The sequence below is a fragment of the Dipodomys merriami genome, unplaced genomic scaffold, assembly GCF_024711535.1.
Source record: "Dipodomys merriami isolate MVZ:Mamm:240054 unplaced genomic scaffold, mDipMer1.0.p SCAF_19, whole genome shotgun sequence".
In the NCBI taxonomy this organism is placed as follows: domain Eukaryota; kingdom Metazoa; phylum Chordata; class Mammalia; order Rodentia; family Heteromyidae; genus Dipodomys; species Dipodomys merriami.
In genome coordinates this window covers 17,347,891-17,370,131 of record NW_027203270.1, presented here as the reverse complement: position 1 = coordinate 17,370,131, position 22,241 = coordinate 17,347,891, and the positions used below count along the sequence as shown (strand labels likewise).

Sequence of the window (22,241 nt, the reverse complement as noted above, 5' to 3'; positions counted from 1 at the left end):
TGAAAATTAAATATCTAAATATAGTCACATTCTGAGGTACTGAAGGTTCAGGTTTATAACACTTTGGGTATGACTTGAATGTGTTCTCTCCCTCCCCCCTCCCCCCCAGGTCCACATGTTGGAGGTTGGTGCCCAATGCAGCCTTATGGAAGGTGAGGGATCCTTTAAGAGGTGGGGCCTAACAAAATGTAACTAGACCTGCTTTTAGACATAATTGATGTAATTACCAATTTCTTGGGGTTCTATGCAGTAGTTCCTGTGAGAGAGGTTGTTATAAAGGAGCAGGACTAGTCTGACCTAGTGCTATAGCTTCCTGTTTTGCCACATGATCTCATCTCCCCATCTCTCATGTGCTCCCTGGATTGTGCCATCTTCCATGTTCCCCCAAAGCCCTCTTTAGAGGCTAAATAGAGAGGACTGGCCTTGAGCCTCCAAAACTGATCTAAATAAACCTCCCTTCTTTTTAAAGCCTTGAGTATTCTGTGAAAAGAATACAAAGGTTCAGTGCATGAATTGGGAGGACACAAAATGAAATGGGACTTCTCCTGTCCCACCCATGCCCTGTCTTGACCACCTTCTGCCTCAAAGTGGGAGGCGAATAGAAAGCAGGAATTGGAGACCAGAGAGAAGACTGATTTGCAAGCATGCAGTGTGTCTGGCCGGGGCACAGTGGACTGGCAAACAGTTATGCGTGAAGGAGCTGGAAGGGGAGGGACTGCGAGGAGTCTCGGCACACAGGGAAGATGGGGCCTGTGCACACAGCAGGACTGTTCATGTTGTCAAGAGATGGTTGTGCCCGTGTTCATCAACAGATGACCAGATAAACACCAGGTGGCTGGTCCAGCCAGTGCAGAATTATTCAGCCACAAAAATGAATGCAGTTTTCGTCCATGCTACAGCATGGGTGAACCTGGAGAGCATTGCTTATTGTAAGTAAAGAAGCCAGAGACAGAGAAGAAACGTTGATTCATTGACAGGAAATGTCCACAATAGGCTAATTCAAAGAGAAAGCAGATGAGTGGTTGCCAGGAGCTGAGGTTGGGGGAAAGACATGGGAAATGATTGCTCATGGGAATAGATTTCTTTTTGAGGTGATGGGAATGTTTGGGAACTACATAGAGGTGGTGGTGGTTGCAAGAACTACTGAGATTTGTGTGTGTGTGCTGCTCCTATCACCTGAACTCAGGGCCTTGGCACTGTCCCTGGACTTTTTTTGCTCTAGGCTAGTACTCCTCCCAGGAGAAGCCAGCTTCTGCTTCCTGTAGCACTGTAGTTGGTGAAGGGCCAACACTAGGATGATGGTGACCGGCCCTCCTAACAGCCATTCTGTGGCTTTGGTGCCCACCATTCTCTCTCTTCTTTCTGGCTTTGAATGGGGAGTGCTAGGGATAGAACTCAGCCTTCGGCAAGTGCTCTACCATTGACTTATACCCAGTCTCATTATTCAGATCAATGGATTGGCAGTAGGCCACATGCCATATGCCTAGCAGGCAAGGATGTTCTTGCTTATCCTGATTACTGGTCTGTGGGCTACCAGATCCCTTCCCTTCCTCAGTGTCACAGAAGGATTGTAGCCTGCATACTACATCTGCCCAAGCCTTGGCCAGTGGACTTCTGATTGGGGATTGGACAGCAAGGTTTCTAGGCTTGGCAGTGTTTTTAGTAGTGGCCACAGCAGGGAGCAGCAGACACAACTAGCTGTGCCTCAGGCAGTGAGCTTCTCTACTGGGTACCCTTAGCCCTGCTGTGGTCACAACTTTGACACTTCCTGTCCCTTCAGTCTCTGTTGTAAAGACAGCTTCCTGTGTTACCAATAAAAGGATAATCTCACCTTTTCACCTCTATTTTGCTTCCAAGTTTTCACAGCCAATCCCTTACACCAAAATTCTCTCTGTTTGAAGCACCTGGGAAGTCTCCATTTCTTCTGCTTCTGTAATTAGCTGATATTGTTCCTGGCAGCAAGAGTGACTTCCTAGCAAACAGTCCCTCAAAGCTGGGCACCTGAGTATTTATCTGGCTGGAACTTACGAATTACCTCATTATTAGGAGGGATAATGGGTACCTTAAAGCTTGGAGTTTTCAGTGCTGCTATGGTTCAAATGTGTCTCTCAAAGGTTAGGTGCTAGCCAGGCATGGGTGGCTCACACCTATAATCCTAGCTACTCAGGAGGCTGCCATCTGAGGACTGCAGTTTGAAGTCAGCCTGGGTAGGAAAGACCATGAGATTCTCCAACTAAACAGCAGAAAATTGGAAGCCGTGCTATGGCTCCAAGTGATAGAGTGCTAGCCTTGAGCAAAAGAGCTAAGGGACAGTGCCTAGGCCCTGAATTCAATCACACAATGGAAGAAAAAAAGTTATGTTATGGACACTTAGTTTCCAACAGACATTTAGTCTCGGCACTGGTAAGTGCTGAGAGACCTTTAAGGTAGGACTCTCTTTAAGGTAGGGCTCTGCCTTCAGGGATGGGTTAATGTTATTATTGCAGGAATGGCCCACTTGTGAAGATGAGTTTGTCTCCCTCTCTCTTGCATGCACATGCCTTCTTGCTTTTTTGCCATTCCTCATGGGATGATGCAGCAAGAGCCCTGTTGGCTCATTGGCCTTTCCAGCCTCTACAACTGCAAGGTCTCTATCTCTGTTCTTTGTAAATCACTCAATCTCAAGGATTCTGCTGTGACAGCATAAAATGGACCAAGTGGCAAACCCAGTACTTATAAGTGAACACTGTGTGTGTGTGCTGGTTCTGGAGCTTGAACTCAAGGGCCTGGCTGCTGTCCCTTAGCTCAAGGCTGGCATTCTGGCACTCTACCATTGAGCTACAGCTCCACTTACAGCTTTTTGATGATTAATTGAAGATACAAGTCTCATGGAGTTTCCTGCCTAGGCTGGCTCTTTGAAATGCATTTCTCAAATCTCAACCTCCTGAGTAGTTAGGATTACAGGGGTGAGCCACCAGCTCCTGACAGTGAAATGTCCTTTGAAAGCAAAGCCCAAGGGCCTGCGTGGTGACTGACTACAATTGCGGTCCTGGGGCCAACACCTAGTGTGACCCTGGAGTGGCTGATGGTTGCCCACCACCATAGACATTCAGCAGGAAGAATATGATCACTCATTTTGCCCGAGGCACCAACAGAAAGCCAGAGAGCATCTTTGACAACCAGAAAAGCATCTTTAATATCTTGTAGCCATAGGATGGATACAACTGAAAACACAATACTAAATTCAATCCTGCAGGCCGTGGGTTACAGTACAAGTTGAATCCACGACCTTACTGGATCTTTTATGTGAATGTTAGGCATTGATCTGGAAGGAGTGGGACCCTGAGAATATTAAAGGGATATATGGGTGAACTTGAACCAACTCAAGTCCTGAGCTGAGGACAGTGTATGTGGCCAGGTGGTCCACAAATCTCCATGTACGGCCTCAGTTTTAAGAGTGTCACCCAGCCTCCTCCATGCTGGAAAGGTACTCCAGATAAGCCATACACTTAGCTCAAGACAGAGCCCCCATCCTAACCTTCTGAATGAGCAAGGAAGTTGCTGTTAGTCTGATCTATTTATTGCTTTCTGAGACCATGTTACCACATGCCAGCCCAGCACTAGAAAGGACAGGAACTGGTTTTGGATCCTGGTCCCTCAGGCTGTGCTGGCCATAGGCTAATGACCTCTGTCACTCTGACCCTCATCTATCAAAGAGGCCTAATAACTGATCTGTCCTGGGACTGCGGGGGGAAATTGAAAGGAGTAAGGAAGAGCAGCTAACTGCTGTGTCTCTTCCTATTTTGGTAGGTGGAAAGTGTCGTGGCCCTCAGCCTGTGCCAGATTCCTGCCTGCTTTTCCAGGTGTTTACCAAGGTCAGGCCCCAATCTCCTAGCTCTGGGCCAGAAATCCCAGGACTAACTCACTCACTAACTTGGACTTTTGCGTCTGTGTGATATCTGGCCTCTTCCTAAGAATCTCTATAAAGCTGTCATTCAGGGGCTGTAGTGTGGCCTGGAAGGTGGGGAGGTGTAGGTGGGCCATGGTAGGGGATCCAGGATGGCTCAAATGGGCTACAGATGACAAAGTCACCGAGATCAGTGTTGGAATCCTGACACCAGCAGCAGCACCCCTGTGCTGGGAGACCTGAGCTGGGCCCTAGTCAATGCCTCAGAGGCTCATCTTCTCTGGAGTGTGGCTGTCCCCAGCAATGCAGGCGGCATGACAATGAGAAAAGGGCTGACACCGAAAGGGCACAATGAGGGACCCCTCCAGGTGGCTGGTCTGCCCTTCCTTCCTTCCCCTGGGGCTCTATGTCCGTCCTTATACCTCAGCCTCTCACCAGCTAAAACAGGATAAGGGACATGTATGTCATGCGATATTTGTCTGAGAAATGACCAGGGAGCCCAGACACCAGTGGGGGTGGGTCCTGAGTAGGAAAGGCACGTGAGTTATCACCTATGAAGACTAGGGAGAGAACAGAACACCTCATCTGCTTGGGGGGGGGGGGAATCGTGTCCCTCTGCCCTGTATTTACCAGGACCCCGAGTGACCAGCATCTGACCACGGACTCCTGGAGTGTTTCAGGATAGAGAGGGGGTAAGACAGGAGGCCAGGCAGATGGTGGGGGGCGGGTAGCACCAGAGGGACCAGGTTGGGCAGTGTGGGCTGAGATGGGGCTGGGCTCCAGGGAGACCGGGACTTGTGGTTACTGCCACTTCAATAACCAGATCAGGCCAGCACAGCCGTGTGGAGCCCCCAGAATGGTATCAGTGGGACTTTAAGGCAGCTGAGGCGGTGAGGATGTCTAGGTCACCCCCCGCAGGAACTTGGGACAAACCCACTGAGGAAGCCCCTGCTGCTTTTCCCAGGCCCAAGGTCCCTCCTTCAAGTACTGTTATGGACGCAGGCCCACCACAGGACTTACCTGTGGTCAGAACCCAGCATGCAATCTCAGGTTTGGGGGGACAATCGGGCTAGGCCAGGATGCAGTGGGGTGCTTGGGAAGGCAACCATGCTGGCCCAAGCCAGTGACTCACAGTGGTGGGGCTCAGGGACCCACAGGCCTCTTGGTGCAGATCTGGGTGTGGGAGGGTGTCTGTGCAGGTGTATGGGCCCCTGAGTGGCTATAGCTGGGGAGAGTGGGGGTCTTGAAGCTGAGATTGGAGAGTGAGGAGGTGAGTGGAAACATCACCTCCAGGCTAACCCAACACCAAAGAGAGGGGTTACCATGGAGGTTTGGATGACAATGGACCTCCCTCCTACTCCTAGTCCCAAGGTGACCCGAGAAAGCCCAGATAGGCAATAGCAAAAAGGCCAGAGGTCCTGGGGCATGCCACTCCCCAGGTGACCAGTATCCCAGCATCTACTTCCCTGAGCCCCTGTACTGGGAGAGGGAGACATGGGATGTCCCAGCAGCCTCTGGGAACAAGAGCCCAGCCTCGGGTGCCCTCAATCTTGGAAGGTGTAATTCACCCCTAGGGATTGACTACTGGTACTGCAACCTGTAAGGGACCTTAGCTCCTGGGGTCCTCTGCCAGCCCTTGAGAACAGGATCAGATTTGACCTCTATAGGGGGCAGGGCATGAGGTCAGACCTCAGAGACCTGAGCAGCCTCTACAGAGACATCACTAGGCCCCGCTGGGCAGGTCCCATAGCACCAAGGTGAGTTTGGTGCATTGCCCAGGTTGTCACCCAGGGCAGTGGGTATGGGAAGGGTCTGAAGTCAAGTCAGGGAACAGAATGTGCTCGCCACAGGTGCTCTAACATCTGATGGTAGGAAAGAGATCCCTTGGGCTGACATGCTTCTTCCTTTTGAGTGATGCAAGATGGTGCGTCTCCCTCCCTCTCCCAGATCCAAGGCAATCCCGCTGAGAAAACCCAGGTAGGGATGGCCAAAAGAAAAAAAAAACAAAACAGCCAGAGAATGCAGGGATGCTGCAATGCCTGTCAGGCCCAGAGGGTGCTGGAACAGGGACCAAGGTTTCCTACAACGCTGATACAGAAGATGGTAATAGATGACGGTACCAAGGAAAGGAAGACATTCACTGCCCTCTAGTCTGTCTCCACCTCCTGCACATGTGTTCATGTATGTTCATGTGTATGTTGAGCCAGAGCTCCTCCACTACTTTTATCTCCCATGTGAGGGAGTGTCACCCTCCACCATGTCTACACTGCTGGGCCAGGGCACTGAGGTCTGAGAAGAAGAGGCAGCGCTGGCGCAGGTGAAGCTCGGCGCTACCACCCTTGGAGTTGGCACACGAGGTTTTCTTGTTGCTCCTCTTGGCTCCAGTGAGAGCATCCTCCTCACTTGTAGGAAAGACACAGCCCAGGAAGTGGTGCCCGGGCCCCACCCTGGCCTCTGCTGATCAAGGAGCAGGGATCCCGCTTGGCCAGGGCAGAAGGCCTCTGAGAAGCTCTGTAGGGACCACAGCTGCTGGCCTGCAATTTGCCTGGGTCCCTGGATCGATCTGAATCCTTTGCCAGCAGCCCCAGGAACCCGGATATAGGTCTGCAGCTGACCGTCCTTACAAAAATAACTCTGAGCCTGGTCCCAGGGGGAGCAGGGTCCTGAGAGCACACAGCTGGGTGGGGTCCGTGTGGAAGGCCAGCAGGGGGCGCTCCCGCCTGCCAGGGTCATGGCTGCAGGCGTTCCAAGTACTGCGGCAGTGGGTTCTCCTTGACGTACTTCTGGATGTACCAGCAGGTGAGGTGGGCCTTCAGGTCCTCCTCCACCACAAAGTCCAGGGCAGCCTGGGACCAGGCAGAAGGAGAGCAACCATCAGAATCTAAAGCCTGCACCCAGGGGCTACACTGCCCAGCTTGAGCTGGGGGCCGCGGTTGGCCCCCTCTGCAGCCTCCAGGCTCCATGGCTGACCACTCTCCCACTTTGGGCCAGTGCCTGAGGTTCACCCCCTGGGAATTCAGGATGACTCCACAGATATGGGGCTTTGCAGATATCAGCTTTGCAGCCTGGCTCAGAAAGTATTACAGAAGGATAAAGGAGCAGGGGCTGTGGTGGGGATACAGTCAGTGGAGGCTGCTGACCAGCCATGGGGACACTGAAGGTCTTACCTGCTGCAGGTATAATCATCATGACACCCCAACCTGCTAACCAGGCAACTAGAGGTTTGATAGGCTTCAGAGAAGAAAAGGGGTTGGGACAGGAATGGGGCACATACCCACTGACCAGAACATTCATCTGTCTGGAGCCCCAGGGCAGTCAGGCTGTGGTGGACCTACAGGTCCAGCTGTACCAGACTGTATCAATCAGGGGCTAGTAGCTAGAAACTAGGGAAAGCAAGGAGGCTGTTCAGTGCCCACCTACTGCTTGCTACAACCCATTGACTAGCCAGGTTTGAGGGGCTGAGCTCTGGCCAAGAAGCAAGCTGGAATCAACTCTGGAACTCTCGTCTTAAGAAGGAGTGTGGGGGCTAGGCAGGTGTCTCAGTAGTACAGTGAGGGAAGAAGAGCTGAGGGACAGTGCCCAGAAAAGGCCAGAAATGGCCCTGTGGCTCAAGTGGTAGAGCGCTAGCCTTGAGCTGAAGAGCTGAAGGACAGAGCTCAGTCCCAGAGTTCAGGCCCTGCGACTGGCAAAAAAAAAAAAAAAAGGAATGTGGCAGCCCTTGACCATGTCTGCTGCTCACCTACCTTGGCCAGGTGCTTGGCGATGCCACGCCCGCGGTAGGCATCAGGGACCTCTGTGTGCTGCAGGTCTACGATCCGCTTGCCTACATACTCGTACAGAAGGACGGCCCGGTCATGGCATCCTGAAGGATCAACGACAGAGACCACTGAGGTGTAAACTCCAGGGGCAAAGACTCTGTGGGTCCCAGAGAAGCCAGATGTAGAGGCCTGGGTGGAGGGACAGGCATCTGGAGCCAGACTACTGGAGTAGTACTGTAGCTGAATTCTGAATAACCTCTCTGTGCCTCAATTTGCTCATCCATAAAAGTGAGGATATGAGCAAATATCCCTCAGAGGGCTGTGACATGCTCAGCACACAAGCCCTCTCTATCCCATGGAGGATATCCACCTCCTCCCAAGACTGGAGTGTTGTGAAGTCTATCTGGGCACACAGAGCAGGGCATAGCAAATCTATAAGAACAGAGAAGGATGAGACCATCACCAGATGCAGCTAGACCCCTGCTGGATCCTGTCTGAGATGAGCTTCCTCCCAGACCTGAAGGAAGCTCACTAGTCCACCTAAATCCTGCTGGGATTTAACTGAAGTTGCTCAATCACAATTTTGGTTCTCCATTTCTCTGTCCGCCTAACCACTCACCTATCCATCTACCTACTCACCTACCCTTCCACCCATCCACCCATCCACTCATTCAATTATCCATCCTTCTATTCACATACCTACCCACTCACTAGTTTTATCTAATCATCCATTCAACTATCCATCTATCTGCTCATCCACCCATTGATCCATTCAATGATCCATCGATCCATCCATCCATCAATCCATCAAATGTTTACTAAGCCCAGGCAGTGTTCAAGTGCTAGGCATGGAGTCAGGAGGAAAATGAACAGGAGATATGCCATAACTGACTAAGAGAGATAAACAAGAGCACTTAATATGTCAGGGGACAGTGGAGGCTTGTGGGCAATGCTGGGTCGGGGGAGAAGTCCAGGAGTAAGAACAACCATGCAGGGGCTGGGAAGGTGGCTCAGTGGTGGAGTGCTTGCCCTGCATGCATGAGGCCCTGGGTTTAATTCCTCAGCACCACATAAGCAGAAAAAGCCCGAAGTGGCGCTGTGGCTCAAGTGGTAGAGTGCTAGCCTTGAGCTGAAGAGCTCAGGGGTGGTACCCAGGCCTAGTTCAGGTCCCAGGACCACCACCACCAACAAAACAACAACTATGCAAAGGCTCTGGGCCAGGGTGGCTGTAGTGGATCAGGGTAGAAGATGGGAAGGGACGTGCCATTGTAAGTGGTGTGTGTGGGTTCTACAGCGCAGGAGAGTGGCTCTATGGGGGAGACAGCCTGGAGAGAGGCAGGGAGCCCAGTGGGTGGTGTGAGGGGGTAGGTGGGGACAATCAGTTGTTCTGATGAGTGATGGAAAGAGCAGAGGACAGTTCCAAAAATGTTCCAGGCAGGACCTGCTGTGGTTTAGATGTGCACAGAAAGAAGTCAAGGCAAACCTGAGGGTTCTCCAAATGGAGGGAGCTGTGTGTGTGTATGAAGGAAATAAGCTGGGGAGCCCAGGGCCATGTGGCCAGGGCAGCCAGGGGGGCCTCCCAGGACAGATTCTCTAAGCTGAGAGGTGAAGGATACACAGGAAGCAGCCAAGGGAAGAACAGAGGCGGGACAGGCAAAAGGCTCTGCCTAAGCAAAGGCCCTGAGGTTAGAAGACATGATTCCCAGTCCCTAACAGAAAACACGGCAGTGCTGAGTCTTTTTCTTTTCTTTTCTTCTTTTTTCTTTTTTTTGGCCAGTCCTGGGGCTTGAATTCAGGGCCTGAGCACGGTCCCTGAGCTTTTTTTGTTCAAGGCTAGCACTCTACCACTGTAGCCATAGCATCACTTCTGGCTTTTTCTGTTTTTTTTCTTGTACCGAATCAAACCCAGGGCTTCATGCATGCTAGGCAAGCACTCTACCACTAAGCCACATTCCTAGCCCCTTTTTTCTACTTTCTAAAATCAAATTCTATTTAATGTATTTTAATTGTAAAGCAAATTGCATTTCAAGAATTTTAAATTTATTTATTTCCAGTCATGGGACTTGAACTCTGGGCCTGGGTACTGTCCCTGAGCTTCTTTTGCTCAAGGCTAGCACTCCACCACTTGAGCCACAGTGCCACTTCCAGCTTTTTGTGTTTATGTGGTAATGAGCAATCAAACCCAGGGCTCCAAACATGCTAGGCAAACGCTCTACCACTAAGCCACATTCCCAGCCCAAGAAATTTAACTTTAAAGCACCAGAGAATTAGCTCCTACATGTTGCCTGTACTCACAGCCCCTTAGGTCTTGCAAAGGGAAGATTGACAGGCAGAGTCCAACAGCAAATTGGACATCAGAACAGGATCCAACTGGTTAGGAGGCTTTCTGGGTCTTTGGTATCCTTGAGTCTCCTCCAGGCTTCAAGAAGGGAGTCTATGATTCAGCTCCCAAGTTCCAGATGGGCAAACTGAGGCCTGTACAGGGATGGGGATGGTGCTGTCTCTAGCCCAGAGCAGTAGGAGGAATTCAAGGGCAGCTCCAGCTAGTCATGATGCCTGGCCTGCTCAGGCTGCCTGCTCTGGGCAGGCATCACAGGATGCTGCAGGGCACTACGGATATTGGGGGCTCCTGTGGGGGCCACTGTGGGTCACATAGGACCTCACATAGGGACTGAGTGCAGCAGTCTGTCTTGCAATTTCTAGAGTGCCAGGGGAGGGCAAAGACAGCTGCTGACTCTTTGGGCCCCAGCACTCCTGTCTTCAAAGTGGGAGGATGTAGAAAACCCCAGGTTGTGGAACCTGAGTGACACTTCCTCTTGTAGTAAACGGGACACTTAGCTCTGGCTGAGGTGGGAGAGAACAGGTATGAAAGGACAGGACTGGGACTTTTCCCAGCTTCTTAGATGATAACTTAGATGATAACCTTTAGATGATAACTCTCACAGGGAGGCTGGTGGCTCCATCCTAGCTTAGTTGTGCCGTGGTCTTCCAACCTATAAAATGGTCACAGCACAGCCTGCACTTCAGAATCGGCATGAGGGCTCAGATGAGCCTGAGCTGGAGCCTCCTCTCACACACCGTGTCACCAAGTCCTAGCCATGCTTCCTGCCATGTCTGTCTAGAACCTGGACCTTTTCCTCCAACTCTACTCACATTACTTGAATTCCTGCAGTGACCACTCTCTGCCCTATCCTGCCAGACCCTCCCCCCCTCAGCACAGCCAGAAGGAGCTGGGGCTACACCTCTGTTCTCTGCTTGGGACCTTTGAGGGAACCTACCTTGCAAAGAGGTTAAAGCCAGATTCACACAAGTTCACGCTAACTTCACCTCCTAGCTTCATCTCTCTATCTGGAAAGGATCCTTGCTGGTCTGAGTGCTCACTAGTTACCCCAGGGCCTTTGCTCTTTCAATTCTCTACTTGGAACATTCATTTCTCAGCTGTTTCTTGCCTCCTCTGGGTCTATACTCACATGCCTCTCTCTTGGGAAGGGGTTTTCTTAGACACCTAAATCCAAACAGCAGCCTGGTCCTGTCATAACCCTCTCCCTGCATTACCTCTCACCTGAGTATTTCTGTGCCAATACGGGGGCTCACATTCTTGCTTGGCTTTTCTTGCTCAAGGCTGGCACTCTACCACTTGAACCACATCTCTACTTCTGGCTTTTTTTTTGGGGGGGGGGGTCTGGTCGTGGGGCCTGAACTCTGGGCCTGGGTGCTGTCCCTCAGCTCTTCAGCTCAAGGCTAGCACTTTACCACTTGAGCCACAGTACCACTTCCGGCTTTTTTTCTTTTTGCTTATGTGGTGCTGGGGAATCGAACCCAGGGCCTCATGCATGCAAGGCAAGTGCTCTACCACTGAGCCACCTTCCCAGTCCCATACTTCTGGCTTTTTTTTTTTGTCAGTTGTGGACCTTGAACTCAGAACCTGGGCGCTGTCCCTCAGCTCTTCAGCTCAAAGCTAGTGTTCTACCACTTAAGCACAGCGCCACTTTCGGCTTTCTGAGTGGTTTATTGGAGATAAGAGTCTCACACTTTCCTGTGCGGGCTGGCTTTGAACCATGAGCCTCAGATCTCAGCCTCCTGAGTAGCTAGGATTACAGGTATGAGCCACTGGAACCCGGCTCACTTTTGGGTTCTTCATGGTTAATTAAAAATAAAAGTTTTATGGACTTTTCTGTCCAAGCTGGCTTTGAACAGCAATCCTCAGATCTCAGCCTCCTAAGTAGCTAGGATTGCAGATGCGAGGCACCAGCACCTGGTCCTGAGTCTTTATCACTTATTTGTTGACCATCAGCCCTGCAAGTCCCCAGTACCTGGAAGAGTTCAGGCACACAATAGGTGCTCAATAAACACTGTGGACGGAATCCCAGCTCTTCCACCTTGAGATACAAGGCCTTAGGTGAATCACTCATTTCCTTGTGCCTCAGTATCAACAGGAACTGAGGGGATTGGGTTTCCAGCTTCCACTCCACTCCCTGTGGCAGAGCACAGGGCCTTCTCCAACTCAAGGGCTTAACCAGTGAAGCAGCTCAGATGTCTCCCCCTACCTCTCCACTCCCCCTCCCCCCTGCTCAGAACCATCATCAGCCTAGCACTGCCTCAGGGACAGCTGGGGGCACATGACTGATTGAAGGCAGAGAATGACAGCCTAGATGTGCTCCTGACTGCTCAAGTTCCTCAGAGCGGTAGAGGTAGCTGCTGCCCTGGAGGCAGGAGCCCCTATCCACACCTGTTCCCTATCTTAGCTCAGCTGGCCAGGCAGGACAGACCACCTGTCTGAGCCCTCAGATATACATCTGCCCGGACAGCATGGCCTGGAAACTTGGAGGAGGACCTGCCCCGGAGACCAGGGAAGAGCTGCCTGGAGGCTGGGAGGATCCAGGCCACTTTTCTAGTTGGCCACAAGGCAGTGGCTTCCAGAGGGGCAAGTGTATGACTATGGTGAGGTTGGAGGGCTGTCCTTTGGCTGCTATCCCTCTCTCCCTCTCTGAGTCCCTCCCTCTCCCCTACTGAGACTAATGGCCTCCAGAGCCACCCAGAATCTCACAATACCTCAGAAGAGGATCTGAAAAGCCGCAAGGCCTCCCTCTCTCCACAACAGTGGACAGGGCCCCCAGTATCATTGGTGGTCCGGCTATTACAGCAGGTCTTACTTCTATGAGGGAATAGGTTGGAGTTGTCACACTTGTCACAGGCATATGTCAGTTATATCCTGGAGGCCATGCAAACAGTGGGGCCTGGCTCCACACCCAGGCCACCCAAAGAGAATCCCAGGCTCCTTCTGACTTTGTGCCTGTCGGCAGCCACATTTGGGAAGCCACACCAAGGGAGATGCAATCCCAGCAGACATTAGACAAGCCTCTTCCCTACTGGGCCTCCACCTTTCCTTCTCAGAGATGGGTACAGCAGGAGTCTCTAAGGGGCTTGGGCCATTTCCCCAGAGAGTCCTAGTGGGAGATTCAGAGAGTTCCGGGTCCTTGATCTCATAGTTCTATTTTCAACCCCTCAGACAACCTAGGGGAAGGGGGTGTGGGCTGGCACAAACTACAGGAAGCTAAGACTTGAATTGGCTTTGTGGTTTAAAAAATAAGGATCAGTCTATGTTTATCAGCCCTTGTTCTGTTCTGCAGCACCGAGCCCCCCAGTCTTTCACCCCGCCAGCCAAAAAGAGAAAGCTACCTGGCGCTATTCCCACCACGGAGATGGAGAAACCGAGGCAAACTGGTCAAACTCTCAGAGACACCTACCTGTCCCCCTCCCCCACGGGACAGAAACCCCTTTTCTCCAGCAGCCCCCAGGTTCCCCCACCCGCACCGCACACCCCCCCCCACCCTTCGGAGATTCTCCCCCCCCCCCCTCCCGCCCCTCCACGTCTCTTGAGCAGTAAAGCCAAGGCTTCTATGGAGGGGGAGCAAGATGCCCCAGGACCCTCGGACCAGAAAAGGGGCACGGCTGAGTGCTCCGCGGGGCGGCCGGCCGACACCGGAAACCAGCGGGCCGAAGCAGGTGCCAGTGGCCTGTGGCCCAGGTCCGGGCCGCTGCCGTCGGTCTCCCCGGTGGGGGGATCCCCTCGCGCGCCGGTCCTCGCGGGGGCTTCCTCCGCCCCGCGCGCCCCCGGGGACCCCCACCCCACCCCACCCCGTGCGGGGGGCCCGGGCCGGGGAGCAACTGGCGGGCAAACAAAAGGCGGGGGCGGCGGGTTACCGTTGAGCCGCACGGTGAACTGGCGGCGCCGGCGGTCGTGCTCCACGCGGATGGGGCAGCCCTGCTCCAGCGCGCCCAGCGGCACGGTGGCCGCCGCGTGCGCCATCGTGCGGGCCGCGGGCCGGGGAACCGGCGCGGGGCGGACGGGCCGGGCGGGGGGGGGCGGGGAGGGCGCGATCGGGCGGCGCGCGCGGGCGCAGGGACCCGGCCGGGAGCTGCGGGCGGCGGCGCGGACACTGACACCCGGCGGCGGCGGCGGCGGCGGCGGAGCCACAGAAAGAAAAAAAAAAAAAAAAAGAAAGAAAAAGGGGGGCGGGGGCGGAAATCAGCTGGGAGTCACGTGCGCGGCGCGGCCAGTGCGCGCGCCGCCGCTTGTTTTGATACATTCCTTTCGCCTCTTAAAGGGGCCGCGCGCGGCGCTCCGCCCCCCAGCCACGGAACCCCGCGCTGCCACCCCCCCCCCCCCCCCGGCGCTCTCGCGTTTCCTCCGCCAGCCGCCGACTCTCGGACTTGCACACCTACACGACTCTTCTCCAGAAAGAGATGTCACCACTGGCAGGGAAATTCTAATGGTTCTTCTCCCCCGCCACCCTCCCCCCCATACCTTCACCCCCCCACACTGTCAGCATTTACTAAGCGCTTTCTGTGTGCGCCCCCCCTCCCTCCCCGGGCCCCCGCCTAAGTTAAGTATACTATACAGCAAGCGCTGGGGGAGATTCTCAACCCAAGCCTGATTCCGTCTTCCAGAGGGACCAACCATCGAGTACTAAAGACATACCTTAAGGGCACACGCGCCTGCGCCCCAGGTCAGCTGCGGAGCCCACCCCACCCGTGTGCAGTTGCTCGGAAGGGGTTAACCCCTAGAGGCTTTGTTTGGGTTGAAGGCTGTCTCTCCCACCGAGAGGAAGGAGGGCGAGATCCCTGGGGCTGGGGGGTGGGGCAAACTGTTTGGGTGGGGGGTGGGGGTGGGGAGGATCCGTGGAAAGCAGAAAACCTCAGAAAAGACCATTTGGAAAGCCACAAGCCTCTCCCGAAGCGGCTCCCCACCCCCCACCACTAGGATCCATTCCACAGCTGAGGCAGTCGCCAGAAGACACGAGAATCCTGAGGACACAGGATTCTGGGCTGCTCGGGCTGGTTGACCTCAAGGCACAAACCTCAGTTCCAAGCCCTTCCCTCTTCCTTGTGCCCAAAGCTTGGCTCCGGGGCACTGAATCACATGACTACCGGTTACTGTGTTTACTATTTTGTTAATTAAGGTGCAAACTGGACATTCACGTTCATGTGACCACTACTGGGGGAAATAGAAACACCCTGATTTCAATTGGTGCTCCCCTTTTTTTTTGGTACTGGCGTTGGAACTCAGGGCTTTGAGCTTGTTTTGTTCATGCTTGCTCAGCCTCTTTCTGCTCCACAGCTTGAGCTATACCTCTAGCCCAGCTTTTTGCTGGTTATTTTGGAGATGGAGATGAACTTTTCTGCCGGGTTTCACTTTGAAGCACAATCTTACAGATCTCAGCTTCCTGAGTAGCTTTGATATAGGTGTGAGCCACTAGTCTTGGCTAGGGTCCTCCTTTTGAGGTAACCACAACCGCTGATCTTTAGCATCACTAACTTTTTCTAGAACAGTCTATGAGTAGAATCAGACTACTTTGACTTTCCAGTGTCCACTCCCTCCTCCTCCTCCTCCCCCAACCAACATATGCCTATGGTTGGCCTGAATAATTGCCTCTTTTTGATTACACATACGAGCGCATTGTGTGTTTATACCAGTTGTCTACCCACCTATTGACCAGGCGATTGTAATCGATATGTTCTCTAGATCTGTCCTATAGAGTCTGCATTGCCAGACTCCCCTGATAGCTACCAGAAATGATGATAGAGTAAGTTCATGTTTAGTTTTGTGAGAGACTGCCACATCTTTCAATTTTAGCCATTTTTGTATGCGAAGCCACAGCTCATTGTGGCTTCTATTGAGCCATTTCCAGCTGCTGTTGTGGCCTCTGGGGATATTCATTCTTCTGCCTGCTTTTTGCCTCATTCTTTTTGTTTCAATCCCATGGAGTTTCTTTCGTTGTTTGTTTATAGGTGTTTGGTCGGATAGAGTTATTGAGAATATCTTCTCCTGGTAGGTATTTAAAAAAAAAATTAAAGCAAGTGTGTGTTGGATCCAGGTGTTTGGAAACAAACGAGGCAGGGATGAGTCATTACATGTTAGGAGATAAAGATCCTGGGGTCAGGGAGACTCCGCGCTTAGCTGAGTCAGAGCTGGCTACCACCCTAAGCAAGGATGATAAAACTGTGTAGGTGATCTCAGGTGACTTCCGTCTCTTTGAAGAACCCAAGTGGAAAGGAGAGGTCAAAGCATGTAGCTCAGATATGAGGGCCCCCTCATGTGCTTGCCCACTTCTGGGCCTTTGCACCAACTGTCTGTGCCCTGTCAGCCTAGACCTGGGGGAGATTCCTGAGAAACCTCTGGCAGGGAGCAGCCAGGCCAGGCTCCTTCTTTTCTTTGACTCCTAAGACTCCTCTATTTTTTTCATTTTTGGTGTCAGGACTGGGGCTTGAACTCAGGGGCCTGGCCATTGTCCTTGAGGGTTTATTGTTTTTAGGCCCGAGCCACACATGCTGCTGGGGTGGGATGCGATTCTTAGGCTGCCCATCTTCTCCTCCATCTAGAGTAAGAGTACTGGCTTTGGTGCAGCAGGTCCAGCTCTGCCTTTTCCCTGTGAATCCTGCGGGTCCCCTTCAGACAGGGCGCCCAAGCTTTGAAATGACATACTAGTGGTAGAATTATAGCAGCAAGACATAAGGTGACTGCCGACATATATGGGACATTATCATTCGTTATCGAGAAGTTTGTTGTCGTTAGTCATGGGCTTGAACTCAAAGCCTGGGCAGTGTCCCTGAGCTCTTTTTTTTTTTTTTTTGGTCAGTGCTGGGGCTTGAACTCTGGGTCTGGGCACTGTTTCTGAACTCTTCAGTTCAAGGCCAGTGCTCTACCACTTGAGCCATAGCACTACTTCCGGCTTCCTGGTGATTGATTGGAGATAAGAGTCTCAGAGACTTTCCTCAGGGCTTTGAACCAGGAACCTCAGACTGCAGCCTCTTGAGTAGCTATGATTACGGTTGTGAGCCTCTGGTGTCCAGCTCCTTAAGTTCTTTTGCTCAAGGCTAGAGCTCTACCACTTTGAGCTATAGCTCTACTTCCGGTTTTCTGGTGGTTAAATGGAGATCAGAGTTTCTTGGGTGCTGGGAATGTGGCTTAGTGGTAGAGTGCTTGTCTAGCATGCATGGAGCCCTGGGTTTGATTTCTTAGTACCACATAAACAGAAAAAGCCAGAAGTGTACTGTGGCTCAAGGGGTAGGCTTGAGCAAAAGAAACTCAGGAAGAGTGCCCACACTCTGAGTTCAAGCCCCAGGACTGGGGAAAAAAGAGTCTCATGGACCTTTTCTTCCCAGGCTGACTTTGAACCGTAATCTTCAGGCTCAGCCTTCTGACTAGCTAGGATTACAGGGGTGAGCCACTAGCACCAAGCCAGAAGGTTTCATTTTCTCCTATACTTATATTGGCAAGCTCCCATTCATCACTTGAAGCCCAGATCAATTAGTGACCATTCTGAGATGCTTTCTCTGATCTCAGCCTTGTTTGGGCATGGTGGCACCCAGTGACTCCTGAAGCTCCTCTGAGTAAAACCATTACTGAGGGGGTGGGGGGGGGGAATGGAGGTGGATATCTCTATTCCATTGTGTGGAAGGGCCCATGGCTTGTTCAACTCCACTCTTTTTTATTTTTTTTTGGTTGTGGGGCTTGAACTGAGGGCCTGGGTGCTATCCCTGAGCTCATTTGCTCAAGGCTAGTGCTCTACCACTTTGAGCCTTAGCTCCACTTCAGGTTTTCTGGTGGTTAATTGGAGATGGAGTGTCACTGATTTTCCTGCCTGAGCTGGCTTTGAACCATGATCCTCAAATCTCAGCCTCCTCAGTAGCTAGGATTACAGGCATGAGCCACCTGCACCTGGCTCACTCATTTTACAGAATGGGAAACAGACAGCAAAAGCAGAAGCAGGGCCTGAAGGATGAGAATATCAGCCCAGAACAGATAAATCTCAGTGTAAGTCCCACTATCTCAGATAAGTCCCATGATCCATTTGGGCCCAGACTTTGGGTTCCGCATGTGATACTCAGTCTCTGTTTTCTCTTTTGTAACACCGAAATAATTCCTCCCTCTGGGTACCAATGGCTGATGCCTGTAATCCTAGCTACTCAGGAGGTTCAGATCTGAGAATCATGGTTCGAAGCCAGACTAGCAAAGTCCAGGAGACTCTTTTTGTTTGTTTTTGTTTTTGTTTTTGTTTGTCCATGAGACTCTTATCTCCAATTAAACATCAGAAAGATGTAGGTGGTGCTGTGATTTAAAGTGGTAGAGCAGTAGCCTTGAGTGAGAAAGTTTGGGGACAGCACCCAGACCCTGAGTTCAAGCACCTGGATCCTTTTTTTTTTTTTTTTTTGTAACCATCTTCCCTCCTCTTCTACGATTGTAGTGAGTTAGATTCATAGACACTGAAATCCATCCACTGAATTGCAGTTTAGTACTTTTTGTTTTTTCAGCCCATAGGGGCTTGGATTCAGGCCCTCACTTTCTCACGTGTTTTTCTGCTCAAGACTGGCATTCTACCAGTTGAGCCACACCTCCATTTTCAACTTTTTGGTGGTTCATTGGATATAACAGTCTCATAGTCTCATAGAGTTTGAACCAGGCTGGCTTTGAACTGTGACCCTTAGATCTCAGTCTGCTGAGTAGCTAGGATTACAGATGTTGAGCCACTGGCTTAGATGTGTTTTGCAAAGATTATTTTCCTGTGGTGGTTTTTTTTTTTTTTTTTTTTGGTCGGTCATGGGCCTTGAACTCTGGGCTAAGGTGCTGTCCCTGTGCTCTTCAGCTCAAGGCGAACACTATATTGCTTGAGCCACTGCGCCACTTCCGGTTTTCTAGTGGTTTTTAATGGAGATAAGAGTCTCACAGACTTTCCTGCCTGGGCTGGCTTTGAACTGCGATCCTCAGATCTCAGCCTCCTGAGTAGCTAGGATTACAGGAGTGAGCCACCGGTGCCTGGCTCCTGTGGTTGTTTTGAGCATCACAGAAAATCAGTAACATCCAGTGTGGTTGCTCTTATCACGATTACCACTGCCATTGCATTGCTCCAGTGTGTTATCGTGACTAGGACAGTGACTCCCAACCCAGGACTGCCAAAGCCACCTGCTCCTTTACTCCTCCTCCCCACCTCCTCCCCATCCATTGGCTCAGGTCCCACCAGCTAGGCCTCTGTGATAGTGACACAGGCTCTCGCAGAGCCTAGACCATGGTTTCTGAGTTGTTTTTGGTTTTGTTTTTGCCAGTCCTGGGACTTGAACTCAGGGCCTGAACTTCTTTTGCTCAAGGTTAGCATTACCACTTGAGCCACAGTGTTATTTCTACTTCTAGCTTTTTCTATTTGTGTGGTATTGAGGAACTGAACTTCATGCGTGCTTCATGCATGCTAGGCAAGCATTCTACCATTAAGCCACATTCCCAGCCTGTTTGTTGTTTATAATATTCATTTATCAAAACCTGCCAGCTGGCCTCAGCTGCTGGGGGCGGGGGAGGTGAAGGGAGGTCTGGGAGATTTGCCTTGCTCTCCCTGTGTCCCTCCTGGCCACACATTCAGCCTGGCACAGCATCCATGGTCTTCATTGGAGCCCCACTGGGTGTGGGTTTTCTAGGGGAGCCCCTTGTCAGCAGAGGCCCCAGCTCTGAAAGGCTGGCATTGATTCTGCCCCAGGGACTTTGGATTGAAGGTGTCACTGTCAGCACCTGGGCCATAAAGGTGTCACCCTCAGGCTCTGTAGTAATTGTCTCCTGCCAGGGAGGTTCTTCCCATAGCATGACTGTCCTGTTTGATATACAGGGGAGACTGAGGCAGGACTAGAACCCTGTGTACTGTCTTCTGAGCCTGACAGCTTGGCTGCTGGGCCTCTTGTGCCTTCATGAGACCTATCTCAGTTTGTGTGACCCGCGGTTCTGGGGCCATCCCATGTAGCCCGTGTGCATCCTTTCCAATCATTACGGCACCCCTCAGAGTCCCTGCTTTACCTCATCCCCTCTTTCCCTCTTTTTTTCTGACTCTCTTTCTTTTGTGCTTGTCCTGGGGCTTGAACTCAGGGCCTGGGTAATAGGATTACAGGCATGAGCCATGAAAGCCAGGGTTCAAGCTTATTTTAGCTTTGTGTCTGCTCCCCAGCATTCTGAGAAGTGCCACCTGTTGTGGTTCCCCCCCCCCAAGCAAGCCTCACCTCATCTGTCCCTCTTCTCCTAATGGAAACAGAATGCCCTGCAGCCTCTCCCCCTTGTGTACAGAGGTTGTTGTGGGTCTATATTGTCCTCTCCCCTAGGATGATCTTCCTCAGATACATCTACTTAGGAGAGGAGTGATTTTGTACAAGATATTCACTCTCATGACAAAAAACGGTAGAGTGATCCGCATGCCTGCCTGTGGGGCTCTGGCTAAGGCCACTATGGAAAATCACCTAATGAAGTATTACACAGTGGTAAAAAGGAGGAGCGTGCTGTCTTCCTGCTGAAATGGGAGGATTTAAAGAGTATAAAAGGGCTAGGAACGTGACTCAGTGGTAGAGTGCTTGCCTAGCATGCATATAACCCTGGGTTCGATGCCTCAGTACCATGTAAACAATAAGAGCTGGAAGTGGCACTGAGGCTCAAGTGGTAGAGTGCTAGCCTTGAGCAAAAGAAGGTTGGGGACAGTGCCCAGGCCCTGAGTTCAAGTCCCAGGACTGGCAAATAAATAAATAAATAACTATAAATAAGAGGGTATAAAAGATGACATTAAATGAACAACAAAATAAGCAGGAAAGTGATAAAAAGGGAAAAAAGATTTGTTTCTGTGAGGATCCATGAGGAAGGGACAACCATTTCCAAGCCCTAGGGAGGTGACCAGGAGTTGAAGGAGACAGGCAGGACACTGTTCTCACTCTACCCTGTCGTCTTTTATATTTTGGACAAAAAAGTCCCCCTCCTCCAGGAAGCCTTTCCTGATGTCATGGCCTGAGGTGTCCCCTCCTCCTACCAAGGGACACTGAGTGTTTCAGAACTTCCAGGAGAGGCCTATTGCTTTCTCTTTCTAGATGCCTGTGTCCCACAGGTGCTCAGCAGGGGTGTCCCTCCTCGGGCCAGACTGGCTGCCCCAAGAGAAGGACCTGAAAGTAGCGGTCCCTCATAGCTGTGAGCTCTCCTGGCCTTTGAGGAGCAGTGCAGATCATACGCCAGCATGGTTCTAATCCTCACCTTGGAAAATTGCAACTTTTTTTGTTGTTGTTGGTTGTGGGGCCTTAACTCTGGGCCTACACACTGTCCCTCAGCTCTTCAGCTCAAGGCTAGCGCTCTACCACTTGAACCATAGCGCCACTTCCAGCTTTTTTCTTTTTGCCTATATGGTGCTGGGGAATTGAACCCAGGGCCTCAGGCATGCAAGGCAAGTGCTCTACCACTGAGCTACCTTCCCAGCCCCCCAAAAATGTTTTTAATGCTAATCCTAAGGCTTGAACTCAGGGCTGGGGTACTGTCCCTGAGCGTTTTTACTCTCTACCACTTGAGCCAAGGCTCCACTTCTGGCTTTTTAGGTGATTAATTGGTGATCAAAATCTTCTGGACTTTCCTGCCTGGACTGGCTTTGAACCTTGATCCTCAGATCTCAACCTCCTGAGTAGCTAGGATTACAGGTGTGAGCTACCCACTCCTGCCTGAAAACTCTAAATTATAGTGGGGAAACAAAGCCTTACCCTGGATCATGCTAGCAGACAGAAGACCCAGACCTGAATCTCAGATGTCTTGTTGTACCCTGGGGGAGACTGCCATGAAAAGACCCCATCTTTGTTTTTACTGAGAGGCCTCGTCTGGAGGTGCCTTTCTCCTGTCTACCTCTGTGTGATGAAGACATTCTGGGGGATGAGGACTCCAACCTGGAGTTGCCCAGAACACTACCTGGAGGAGGTGGTACCTGCTCCACCTCCCCACCCCCCACCAAGATCAGCTAGCCACCAAGCCCTAGCTCTCCACCACTTTATCTTTTCTTCCCACCCAGCTGCACAACTTGTTTTTTTAATCTTTTGATGAGCAGGCTCCCTACCCTTAATCCCAACAGAGGATGCCCTAAGCCTCCTTATTGCCTGGCCTCCTCCTTCAGCTTCCATCTACTTCCTGCCCACCACTGTGACCTCTTCCTGTTCCTCACATTCCTCCATGGGCTCCATTCCCACCTATATCTTTGTGTGTCTCAAAGGGTAGAATGTTAGCCACAGTGCCCAGGACCTGGATGCAAGCCCCAGGGCTTGTATAG

At 51.7% G+C, this 22,241-nt stretch overlaps 2 protein-coding genes across 2 annotated transcripts in view; both read right to left on the bottom strand.

The window, feature by feature from the left end:
• The window catches only part of Tmem11 (transmembrane protein 11), a 34,699-nt gene extending 26,982 nt beyond the window's left edge, over positions 1-7,717 (bottom strand). Inside the window, exon 1 of the mRNA XM_070027525.1 lies at positions 7,630-7,717. The gene's annotated coding sequence lies outside the window, so the exon portion shown is untranslated. The remainder of the gene's footprint in view (positions 1-7,629) is intronic.
• On the bottom strand, positions 3,151-14,024 carry Natd1 (N-acetyltransferase domain containing 1). The gene is made up of 3 exons (XM_070027528.1): positions 13,849-14,024; positions 7,630-7,748; positions 3,151-6,732 (listed from the first exon to the last, which is right to left on the bottom strand). Exons 1-3 carry the CDS (start codon positions 13,952-13,954, stop codon positions 6,616-6,618), a joined length of 342 nt encoding a protein of 113 aa, XP_069883629.1. The 5' UTR covers positions 13,955-14,024; the 3' UTR covers positions 3,151-6,615.
• Between the last annotated feature and the right edge of the window lie 8,217 nt (positions 14,025-22,241).